Consider the following 13,374-nt stretch of genomic DNA (forward strand, 5'->3'; position numbering starts at 1 on the left):
CGGTGTGTGTGTGTGTGTGTGTGTGTGTGTGTGTGTGTGTGTTTACATGCTGGTACTGGGGTTTGAACTCAGAGCCTGGGCACTATCCCTTAGCTTTTTCACATAATACTAGTGCTCTATTACTTGAGCCACATCTCCACTTTGCTGGTTAGTTGATATGACTCTCAAAGACTTTGCTGCCCAGTCTGGCTTTGAACCAAGATCCTCAGATCTCAGCCTTTTTAGTCAGAAGATTACAGTGATAAGCCACCAGCACCCAGTTTTCAGGCTTTTTACCTCAGAGCACAAAGTATAGTATATGTAATTTTCTGTGCAAGGAGGGAAGTGTACCTAACTCTTCATACAACAGATACTCAATATTTGCACTGAATTGAATTCTTCATCTAGCAATGAAGGAAATACATTGTTATCTCAAAGCAGTTTTTTGTTTGCTTGGTGGTACTGGGATTCGAACTCAGAGCATTCAGCTTGCTAGGCAAGCACTCTTACTTTTAAGCCATACTGAAGGTCTTTATTGTATTTGTTATTATTTATTTTGGTGGGATCTCAAGGTTTTGCCTTGGGCTAACCTCAGGCAAAGACCACAGTCCTCTTCCTTACAGCCTCCTCAGATCACAAACCTCTTACCTACAGTCTCCTGTTTAGCTGGGACCAAAGGTGGTACCACCTTGCCTGGCTGTTTGATTGAAATAGAGTTCCACTAACTTTTTACCAGGACTTGTCTTCAACTATAATTCCCTTCAGTCTCCACCTCCCAAGTAGCTAGGATTAGAGATACCAGTCACTATGCCTGATTTAGTTGGAATTATTAACTTGTGATCTTTGACTAACAGAATTTGTGAAAATTTTGTTTTTATAATTCTTCAGGCAAATTTTAACATTGTGAATTGAAGTCACAAATCATGGTTGATGAGTCATGCCTGAAACTTCATTGCCTTCAGAGATCACAGATACTTTCATATCTTACTATAATAGTTGCATACTACTACAAATAAATTTATCACTCCTACAAAATCACATTATTTAATGGGCTTTTAAAACACTAAATTTACTGTTTCCCAAATTCAACTTAACAATGATTTTCATCCTAATTATTTTGCAATCTAATTATTTCTTTATATTCTTCTGAGAAGTCCATTAACAAAAATGCACATAGGACAAATGGTTAATTACCTCTGATTGGAATAAAAGTTTTTAGTATAAGTTAAATAATTAGAATCACTAATGATTAACATTTTAGAATAGTTCAATTGACAAAACAAGAATTTAATTAAAACACTGTTTTATTTTTATTGCTCTCTAACAGTTGTATATTGCCATTCAAATGACTTTCTTTGCAAATGTATAATGCTGATCCTGGAGTAATATACATTTTAAAACTCCAATTTTTTTAAGTTGAAATATATCACCCATCAAGCAAGCCGAATGAGGCCCTAATTTCAAATCCTAGTACCACCAAAAGAGAGGAGAGGAGAAAGGAAGGAAGAAATTGCCTTTCTTGGAGCTGGGGAGTCAGATCAGTGGAAGAGTACTTGAAGGCTTTGATTCAATCTCCAGTGTGTCCCAACATTGATTCCTAAAAACCAAAAAACCAAAACCAAAAACACCCTTTCGATGTGCATGCTACCAAGTCATTTGAATTATCTCTTGTATAATTTTGGAAATGCTATGTCTATTGAAGAGAAATGCTTTTCTTAATGAAATTGTGTCCATATATAGACAGGATTTGTTTTAAGTTTGTTGTGCTAGTACTAGGTTTGAACTTAGGGCCTCACACTCACCTAGCTTCTTGTCCACAGCAGCACTCTATCATTTGAGCCATGCCTCCAGTATGGCAATCTGCTGGTTAATTGGAGATGGAGACTTTTCTCCCCGGGCTTTTTTTTTTTAACTCCAATCCTCCAGGTTTCAGCCTGCTGAATAGCTAGGATTACAGGGATGGGCTACCAGCCCATCTGTATGACAATACTTTACCTGCATTTTTCCTGCACTTGAATCAAATAATACTAAGCTAATTTTATTATAAATGTATGCATTATAGAATGAAACATTAATTGCTAGTCAGTATATGCCGGTGTTTCCAACTTTTCAAGAGGCTAAGATGGGAGGAGACTTTGAGCCATAAGCTCAACATAGCAAGACTGCCTCATAAATAAGCCATTATTATTTATATAAAGTAGAGCTTTTATTTTACTGTTCAAAATTTAAAAAGGAAATGGTATCCATTTTACTTAGCTATACATTTTTAACTAATATGGGGAATCTCATTAAGGCTTAAGTCACACTTGGCACTAGTTCTTTTTTAGGAATTTAATAATGGTGAGAATACCTTGGGTTTTTATATTATATAAATATATATATACTAATATATAATATACATTTATATGCTATAATATATAAGTATTTATTAATAATATAGTCTTATCTTATTAAAAAGTTTTCTCAGAGCTGGGAATGTAGCTAAGTGGTAGAGTAAGAATTTACCATGTGCTAGACCCTGGTTCAATCCCCAAATTTCCAGATTTTCCAGAGAAGATATCATACCTTTTAGAAAGCCTTTTAACTTGGATGGTTCTATTCATTGAACTGTTTAAGGCTATGCCATCTTTTGTTTCATCATTTGCAACTTCTTATGTGAAATCTACAGTGCATATCTTAGTTGCTTAGCTGCAAATTATTTCCAGCTTTATGAGGTTCTTCCTGATAATGTTGTATGTAAAGCTGTATAAGGAACAATGCCTGTGTCTTAAGTTCCACCAAGGTGGATAACATGACTGGCAATGACTCCTCCTTAGCCAGTTTAATAACATTTAGGATTGAATAAAGCAATTTCCTCTAGGAGATTAAAAAAATTCTCTATACACAAACTAAAAAGACAGTCGGTAAATGGCCATAGCAGAAGAGGTTATCCTATGGAAAAGTTCTTTTATAAAGCCTTGCCTCCCTTACAAAAACCCTGGTTTGTTTTAAAATGTTTTTAGTGCAATTAGTGTGCATTAAATGAATTGCTGTATGAAGCAAAACACCAGCAGGACTTATTTCACAAGAAAGCTAATCATTTTCCCAGGTCTATAAAAAAATGCTGAATAAAAAAAGGTATTTACCTGTGGCATTGGATCTTAACCAGTAGGTCATTGTTTTAGATAATTAGGAAATGTTTATAATACTGCTTGTGGTGCTTTCCTTGATGATCTGCAATTGATGTCTGTCAATCAAGTAGTCAAGGAACACAAGGAGGAAAATGACTTCAATTTTCCTAAAACATGTAAAATAACAAACAAGTCTATACATGCACACCAACTGAGCCATTCTCTGTAGTAAGTATCATGAAGTACCAATATTATGAAGCACAGTGCTGTGAAAATTGAAGAGGTTTTAATATCACAATTTGTTTTTCATTTTCTTTCTTATTCCATATTTATTAAACTACAGGACAAACACAGATTAAATTCTAAGGGAGAAATATATTTTAACATGAAGTGAAAAAGAATGATTCCTTCTCAATTGTTAAATAATTTTCTAGCATTTCTCTTAAGAAAAACTTTGAATTGTACTTCTATGTCTTAACTTGTTATGAAGAATAGCTGGTTTAACATCCCAAAATAAGAATATATTATAGAATCCTTACTTAGATTTACTTCTTCAGAAAGTATATCTAAACTTTCAGCCATACTTTTAATGCTTCCTAGCAACAGTATTGTTTTGAAGTGTTAGTTCAGGATAGTAATAATTAATTGTAAATTGAGAAACAGCTTTGATTCTTCAAAACTAGAAAAACCTGATATACCACAGTCATTTAAGGGCTAACAAAAATAACACAATGCAGCCTTACATTCTCAACGAGATTGTAGTACTCAAAACATTTCATTCTTTCCAAGATGGATGAATTTTTCCTTATGAAAAAACCAGTCTTATTAGGCATTTAAAAAATGTTTCTATGTTTCTAAGCCTAATGGCACTCATTTGTATTTCTCTCAGGGAATCTGATCATTAGTTCTTTGCACTTACCTAGCTCTGCTTTTTCTTTACAAATTATTATAGTCACATGACTGTAGTAACAAGCGGTTGATAGGAACAATAAAATTGGGGGTACATTGGTCTAATATTTCTTTATACCTTAGTTCTTCGTTTTGTAAATCTATTCTCAGATTTTTGTGTGGGTTTTTTTGTTTTTTCTTTTTTGGTCGTGGGGCCTGAACTCTGGGCCTGGGCACTGTCCCTGAGCTCTTCAGCTCAAGGCAAGCACTCTACCATTTGAGCTACAGCTTTTTCTGTTTATGTGGTGCTGAGGAATTGAACCCAGGGCCTCATGCATGCAAGGCAAACACTCTACTACTGAGCCACCTTCCCAGCCCTTTTTGTATGTTTTTTAACTATCATTTTTCATATTTTCTTTTTGGAAAAGAATATTTCCATTGTTTTTAGTAAACTAGTTCCTCTTTTACCCATTTTTATACATTTTGATGTTTGGAATTTTATTCTTTCATATAACATTGGCTAGTAACCTTATATACCCTACAACAACAACAAAAATTAAGTTTTGTTGTGTTAAAAGTGGATGGATGAACTGGGTGCCCAGTAGCTCATGCCTAAAATTCTATCTACTCAGGAGGCTGAGATCTGAGGGTTTTTTTGTTTGTTTGTTTGTTTGTTGGGGCTTTTTGCAGTTCTAAACCACCACGGACAGGAAAGTCAATGAGACTCTCATCTCCAATTCAGCACCAAAAGCCAGAAATGGAACTGTAACTTGTGTTAGAACCCTAGCTCAAAGGTTCAGCCCAGGCTCAGCACAGCGCTCAGGCCCTGAGTTCAAGCCCCAGGACCAGCACAATAAATAAATAAATAAGAAAGACAGTCTGAGTACCTATATTCTACCCATAGTATTGTATTATACCTATATTTTAATTATACCTGTATGTTATTATGGGTACCTATATTGTACCTATACTATACCTATATACTATATACTACTTACCTAATTTTTATATTCATATCTTACTATATTTATATCTTGTGTTTTTTTTCTCCTTTGAAGGCTTATGATGGATTTGCCAGCATAGGAATTTCCCGGTTATTGGAGCCTTCTGATATGGTTTTATTGGCAATTCCTGATAAACTGACTGTTATGACTTACCTCTATCAAATAAGGGCACATTTCAGTGGCCAAGAACTAAATGTTGTTCAGATAGAGGAAAATAGCAGTAAAAGCACATATAAAGTTGGAAACTATGAAACAGATACAAACAGTTCTGTGGATCAAGAAAAATTCTATGCAGAGCTTAGTGATCTAAAGCGGGAACCTGAACCACAACAGCAGCCTACCAGTGGAGCAGTCGACTTCTTGTCCCAGGATGATTCTGTATTTGTAAATGATAGTGGGGTTGGAGAGTCAGAAAGTGAGCATCAGACTCCTGATGATCACCTTAGTCCAAGCGCAGCCTCTCCTTATTCTCGCAGGACTAAAAGTGATACAGAACCCCAGAAATCCCAGCAGAGCTCTGGAAGGACTTCAGGATCTGATGACCCTGGAATATGTTCTAATACAGATTCAACCCAGGCACAGATTTTGTTAGGCAAGAAGAGACTACTAAAAGCTGAGACTTTAGAATTAAGTGACTTATACGTTAGTGATAAGAAGAAGGATGTATCTCCGCCCTTGATTTGTGAAGAGACAGAACAACAAAAGTTTAAGAATGTAGAAGTCAGGAGTAACTTAGAACAAGAAAAAATAGAAACATCTAGACCCCTGGAATGTAGATCCGATGCTGAATCACCTACTAAAACAGCAAGTTTATCTCCTACTTCTAAACTTGGATACTCATATAGTAGAGATGCAGACCTTGCAAAGAAAAAACGTACTTCTCTGAGGCAGATAGAATCTGATTCAGATGCTGATAGAACCACTTTAAATCATGCTGATCAGTCTTCCAAAATGGTGCAGGTAAGTGGGTTAGAATGGTGAGTATATATATTTGATAGTTCTTTTATGGTTTTGTTTCTTTTTATATTCATTCATAGAACACTATAATATGTTACCAATGATAAAATATTAGGTATCATTTCTCATTGTAAACAAATCAGAAAATCAGATGATTAAAATGCTATAGTGGATGATGAAACCACCTCCACTTACAGCTGCAGATATATTCATTCGTTGGACATTAATTTATGAATCAGGATTTTGCATAGATGAAATTTAAAGGTGTATTTGACACTTGGCTGATAAGAGTAATGTCTGACACCCAAACTATAATACAAAGGCTAACATGTTTTTACAAAGTTATATATAACAGGTAGATTTTGACCTATTTCTCTCTTATGCACTATTTTTTATCAATTCTCATATATATATATATATATGTATATATATATATATATATGTCTTTGTATTTTTAGATTTTCTGAAATTAAGATATTAAGTATAGAACCTAGTATATCAGAATTTAATTGCCTTTTTTCTAGTAAGTAAAATAATGGACATTCCTAATGCATTTATTTATAGGAAATGGTAAGTTAATGTTTTACGTAGCCTTAACAGTTACTTTGTTGCCCACTGAAGCCTAGTACTTGTGATAACAATCACATATCTTATACAGATCTTGCTCTTAAACTTTGCCTCCCATGAGGTGAATGGTTGAATCCCATTTTAAAAATGGAGAATGTGGGGTTTATAAAGTTTCCTTAAGATCATAGAATAAAATTTAAAGTATGTATACAAAACCAATATTATCTGAATACAAGGCCCATGCTCCTAAACTTTGTGATTTAATAGCACTAAAAAGTCATAACCCAAATGTAGAGCAGTCAGCATTACTAAAGGACAATTTAGCAATGGGCATCAAATCCCTTCAAAAGGTTAATGGGCTGGAATGTAGCTCAGTATTGCAATGCTGCCTAGCATGTGGAAGGCTCTGGATTCAGTTCCCAGCCCCAAAAGACAGGCAGGTAGGTAGACAATCAGGGGAAAGGGAAGGGGGGAAAAAAGGAAAGGGAAGGAGAAGAGGAAAAGGAAATGAAAGGGGAAAGGAAAGGGAAGGGAAAAGGAAGGGGAAATGGAAGAGAGAGAGAGAGGAAGGGAAGGGGAAAGGAGAGAGGAATGGGGGGAAGAAAAAAGGAAGGAAGGAAGGAAAGGAGAGAGAGAAAGAAAAGTAAAAAGAATAGAAAAGAAAGTTAGTTTATGTCAGCTGGCTATATGATGCCTGTAGTCCCAAATAACCTGAAAAGCTGAGGCAGGAGGATTACTTGATTGAGCTTAGGCAACTTAGCCAGACTGTCTCAAAATAAAATTCAAAAAATGGCTAAGGATATAGCTAAATAGTCCTGAGCTCAATCCCTAGTACCACCACCACCACAACAACAACAAAAAGATGTTTATCCCCTTAAATCTTTCTTTCCAGAATTATTTCTGAAGACATTTTTATACAGCTATAATTGTATATGAAAATTTGCATAAAAGGCTGTTCATAAAAATTTGTTATAGCTGAGTGTCAGTGGCTGATGCTTATAGCCTTAACTATTCAGGAGGTTGAGATCTGAGGATCACAGTTTGAAGGCAACCTAGGCAAGAAAATCCATGAGATGGGCTGGGAAGGTGGCTCAGTGGTAGAGCACTTGCCTTGCATGCATGAGACCCTGGGTTCGATTCTTGAGCACCACATAAGCAAAAAGAAAAAAACCGGAAGTGGCGCTATGGCTCAAGTGGTAGAGCGCTAGCCTTGAGCTGAAGAGCTGAGGGACAGTGCCCAGGCCCAGAGTTCAGGTGCCACGACCAGACCCCCAAAAAAAAAAGAAAATCCATGAGACTCTTAGCCCCAGTTAATCACAAAAACAAAACAAGAGACCCTGATTGGGAATAAACCAAAGGAAACCTTTGTCTTGTAATATAAGTTTCTCTAATTTGAGAAAAGGAAGGGGAATCACAGAAGAGCTAGGACTAAGGATGAACCACTGTAACAGTAATACTCACCAGACACTAGTTGGAAATAAACTTTATAACTTGGGATGTAGGAGAATTGGTCATGGGGTAGGGGAGAGGATGAGAATGGGAGAAAATGAGGGAGGGGAGAGGGCAAAATTGATTGACAAGAAATGTACTCATTACCTTACTTATGTAACTTCTGTAACCCTTCTATACATCATCTTTAGAATTAAATTTAAATTTAAAACAAAACAAGAAAACGCCCTAACTGAATCTTGCAGAAAAGCTCAGGGACAGCACTCAGGCCCTGAGTTCAAGCCTCAGGACTGGTACCAAATATATATATATATATATATATATATATATATTGCTATAGGGAAGCACTGTTGACAACCTATATGTCCAATAAAATGAATTAAAGTACAAGTCTTCTAAATAATAGAATTCTAGCTAGCCTATTAAAATTATGTTCTGGGGCTGGGAAGGTGGCTCAGTGGTAGAGTGCTTGCCTTGCATGCATGAGGCCCTGGGTTCAATTCCTCAGCACCACATAAGCAGAAAAAGCTGGAAGTGGTGCTGTGGCTCCAGTGGTAGAGCGTTAGCCTTGAGCTGAAGAGCTAAGGGACAGCACCCAGGCCCAGAGTTCAGGCCCCATGACTGGCAAAAAAAAAAAAAAATGTTCTTAAGAAAAAATATAAGGGCATGAATAAAAGCTTTCAACAAAATATTAAAGTGAAAAAAACATAATAGGCCTGGGGTATAATACTATTATTGAGCACTTCCCAAGGATATTTATCCCCAGCACTGTGGGTAAAAGGGGGTGGGGAGCACAATTCTATAGTAATGATCTCTGAATAACGTAAAGTACATTTTTTTCAGTTTTTTTTTACTTATATGTATTTTCTAAAAATTCTATAATGAATATGAAGTACGTATGACTAATCAGAAAATAAAATCTGCTTATGTGCTTTTAAGGCCAAAGCAGTTTTTTCACTATTTGTGTAGCTGGGTTGAAACCACAAAAGGACTATAGAATTTAGACCTAACATAGGACTTAAAGATGATCTATTCTCATTTCTAAGGTAAGGAAATGGAGGGTTCTTTTTAATGGTAATGTTTAACTTTTATTTAGCATTTATCATGTGCCAGTACTCAGTAAACTATTATTTAATCATTACACTATCTTTATGAAAGATAGTCTACTTTTATCTTTTGTCTACAATTAAGTGATGGAACTGGCATTTGAACCCAGGTGTCACTCCAAAATTATTATACATTATATAATGGAATTACACTATTGTTTTAAGTGACATCTGTTCAACGTTACATTGCTTATTATTAGTGGTACAATAATTTAAACCTGATTTTTGTGTGTGGGGGAGTATTCCTGGGGCTTGAGCTTAGGACCTTGGTACTGTCCCTGAGCTTTTTTTGCTCAAGGCTAGCATTCTATCACTTCAGTAACAATTCTACTTCCAGCTTTTTGGTGGTTAATTGGAGATGATATTCTCACAAACTTTTCTGCCTTGGCTGGCTTTTGAACCACATTCTTCAGATCTCAATGTCCTGAATAGCTAGAATCACAAGTGTGAGCCACTGGTGCAGTCAGTGCTCCCCTTCAAATCCTGAATGATGAAAATGTTCTGGAATTAGGTAGTGGTGATAGTTCCAGACCTCATGCATATGCTAAAAATAAAATAAAATTATGCACTTTTTTTTTTTGCCAGTCTTGGGGCTTGAACTCCGGGCCTAAGCACTGTCCCTGAACTTTTTGCTTAAGGCTTAGTGTGCAACAATGCCACTTTTGGTTTTTTTCTGTTTATGGTACTGAGGAATCAAACCCAGGGCTTCATGCATGCTAGGCAAGCACTCTACCACTAAGCCACATGCTTAGCCTATTTATGTTTTTTTTTTTAAGGAAAACATTAAGATTACAGAAAAAGGGTTTAAAAAATAGTTATAGTCAACTATGAAGATTTTATCCCAAAGTGGTCTTTTCAGATAGTTTCACATTATAGTAAATGAAACAACAGATTTATTGTTTACTTCCTTTTCTTTGACTATAAAATTATACTGTAAAAGGGAAGAGAAGTTAAACATCACAATAATAATTATCTAAAACTAAAACATGGCTATATTAATTTTTTAAAAAAGACTTTGGACTTTGGACTTTCAGGAGTATGGGTGGTACTGCCTATAATCCCAGTACTCAGGAGGGTGAGACAGGAAGATCAGAAGTCCAGGCTACCCTGTCTACATAATGAGACTCTGTCTCAAAAAAAAAAAAAAAAAAAGATTCTGTATATTGTACTTTTGGTTGTTGCCACCATTTAGGAACTGATTTCCAGGTCTGGTGACATGACTCAGAGTGTCAGATGTGAGCAAGAAAGTAGAAAAAGTGTGAGAGACCTTGAGTTGTTTAAGTCCTTGAAAGATTACAAACCAATCCAAGGGAATATTTTCCCAATTTTCATATGCTTGTTTCATTTTAAGGAGAGTGAACAAGGAAGAAGGAAATCAGACTTAGTTTTTTTTTACAAACTATAATAGTTTTGAATTTTCCATAAATATTTGTCATTTTATAAAATTATTATCATATATTATCTTTATCAGTATATAAATTTGGGGATACATTGCTATCAATTCTATTAGACTATAAAAATAAAAGCTGAATGTTTAAAAGTATCTTTGGTTCCCACATTATACTGTTATCTTGGGCAAAGATGAATAGCACATAATATAGTGCATTTATATGCATTTGTATAAACACACATTATGAAAATATGTTCTAATAAAGTTAGTAAAGATGTGTTTATTTCTTTCATGTCAAGATTTTTATATTCTGCTTTCATTTCTATAGGTAATCTTAGCAAGGAAGCTACAGTGTTATTACTGATCTCTCTTATTTCAACAGATTGTCTGATGTTTAATTAGTTTAGAAATGTAGATTACTTGTTTATTTTTGTTTTGTTTCTGGCTTCTAATTTTGTGTCTTTCCTTTTAAGCATCGAATGTTATCCCGACAAGAAGAGCTTAAAGAAAGAGCAAGAGTTCTGCTTGAGCAAGCAAGAAAAGATGCAGCTTTAAAAGCCGGGAATAAACAGAATGCCAGTGCAGCTACACCCCTGTACAACAGGCAGCTAAGTGATGTGAGGAATATTAGTTGAAAAATCAAACAATCATTAATTCTAATCAGAACTATATTGATATCAGGAGTAATTTGCTCTTATTTCTGGCTTATTTTCCCACAGGCATTGTATATTATAAGTACTCAGTACATTATGAACTGGTGAATTCATACATATAGAACCATGAAGTCGTTATTCCTAAACAGTACTTCTAGATAAGAGGAAACATAAGATCCTGGAATAGAAATTCCACATTTGTGTTTTTTGTGCCTTTCCTTTTTTTGGGGGGGGCGGGGGAGGGTCCGGTCGTGGGGCCTGACCTCTGGGCCTGGCCACTGTCCCACAGCTCTTCAGCTCAAGGCTAGTGCTCTACCACTTGAGCCACAATGCCACTCCCAGCTTTTTTCTTTCTGCTTATGTGGTGCTGAGGAATCAAATCCAGGGCCTCAGGCATACAAGGCAAGCGCTCTACCACTGAGCCACCTTCCCAGCACCTGTGCCTATCCTTGTACTATGTTTAAGATTACATTTTTACCATCAAAGTTAATTTTATTATAGGTATTAGAATTAGGATTCACACCTGTAATTCTACCTGAAATCTGAGGATAAAAGTTCAAAGCCAACCCAGGCAGGAGAGTCCTGAAAGACTCTTATCACCAGTTAATCACCAAGAAAAGCTGGAAGTGGAGCTGTGGCTCATGTGGTAGAGCACTATCCTTGAGCAAAACAGCTCAGGGCCAGTGAATGTCCAGGTCCTGAGTTCAAGCCCTAGGGAAGGCACACAACAAAAGTTACTTTGTTGAGTTTGTATAAACTGTGTTATATTTTATCAGTTTCTAGAAACTGTAGGACATCCGTGTCTTTGTATTTTTAAATATAAAGTTTAATAATCAAATCTACACATGAATTGATTTTAACTTATAATACTGGATATTTGCAGGATCTATTTGGCAAGTAGATTTAAAGAATCAGTTTACCTATGTATAAATTTTACATTTCTTAACAGTTACCATGTAGTATGGAGTACTTGGTCTGTGTCATGCATGCTTCTGAGTACTTCTACCTAGCTTTTCTAATTTAATGACCATAACAATTACAAGTTTTATTATCCTCATTATGGGACAGCCAGAGCCTGGTGCTTGTGGCTCACACCTGTAATCCTAGCTACTCAGGAGGCTGAGATCTGAGGATTGCAGTTTGAAGCCACCCTGGGTAGGAAAGTCCGGCAATAAAACTCTTAATCTAGTTACCCACAAGAAAACCGGAGATGGTACTATGACTCAAAGTGGTAGAGTGCTGGCCTTCAGTGAAAAAGTTCAGGAACAGCACTCAATCCCTGCAGTAAAAAAGTTCAGGAACAGCACCCAATCCCTGAATTGAAGCTCCACAACAGACAAAAAAAAAAACAAAAGTGACAACAGGAACTGTACCTAGATAGTATGACTTCAGATATTACATTATCAAAGCATTGTGTTTGATTCCTTGCTTGCTTATTTTTCTGGCATCCTTATGAAAATAGAATGGATATTATTATGGAGATTAAAAAAATGAGTTTGAAAAAGATACTTTTTCAGCAGAACAATGGCATACATATATCCTACTCTAATTATAAATATCTTTCCCACTCAACTATGAACTATTCTGAGTTCAAGAATTTGATATCTATATCACGGAATATTCAGTAAATGAATGAATGAAGGGAATAATTTTTTTTGGTCCATCATGGGACTTGAACTCTGGGCCTGGGCGTTGTCCCTGAGCTCTTCAGCTCAAGGCAAGCACTCTACCACTTGAGCCACAGCGCTCACCCAATAATTCCGCTAATGATGACAGTGAGATTTTCATCACAATGTTGTTCTAGTTTCAAAAAGGTAAAGTTAAATCCCTTTCCTATATTTCTTTAGTATGTTTTAATGTGTCTTTACTATAGCATTTGTTTATCCCACTATAATTATCTAATTATAAATCTCTCTCCCATACAACTATGAACTATTCAAGTTCATGAATTCAACCCTAGCAGCAAGTATTCAGTAAATGTTCAGTGAGTGAATGAAAGAAATAATTTTAAAAGATTGTTTTCATATTCTCTAAGTAGAATCTAATAAAAAGGTTTAAATGAAGAGTTTGCTATAAGGAGATTTTTGGTAATAAAAGTTTAAAATTTCTTTAAAAAAAATGTTTCTTTGGGGCTGGGAAGGTGGCTCAGTGGTAGAGTGCTTGCCTTGCATGCTCAAGGCCCTGGATTCGATTCCTCAGCACCACATAAGCAAAAAAGAAAAAAGCCGGAAGTGGCGCTGTGGCTCAAGTGGTAGAGCACTAGCCTTGAGC

At 35.8% G+C, this 13,374-nt stretch overlaps 1 protein-coding gene across 5 annotated transcripts in view; it reads left to right on the forward strand.

The window, feature by feature from the left end:
• The window catches only part of Ehbp1 (EH domain binding protein 1), a 283,096-nt gene that overhangs the window by 189,372 nt on the left and 80,350 nt on the right, over positions 1-13,374 (forward strand). For all 5 annotated transcript variants that reach the window (XM_013022530.1, XM_013022533.1, XM_013022532.1 and 2 more), the window contains exons 13-14: positions 5,036-5,941; positions 10,924-11,067. In XM_013022530.1, the coding sequence (XP_012877984.1) occupies positions 5,036-5,941; positions 10,924-11,067 (1,050 nt within the window). The remainder of the gene's footprint in view (positions 1-5,035; positions 5,942-10,923; positions 11,068-13,374) is intronic.

Source organism: Dipodomys ordii, unplaced genomic scaffold, assembly GCF_000151885.1.
Source record: "Dipodomys ordii isolate 6190 unplaced genomic scaffold, Dord_2.0 Scaffold63, whole genome shotgun sequence".
Taxonomy (NCBI): Eukaryota; Metazoa; Chordata; class Mammalia; order Rodentia; family Heteromyidae; genus Dipodomys; species Dipodomys ordii.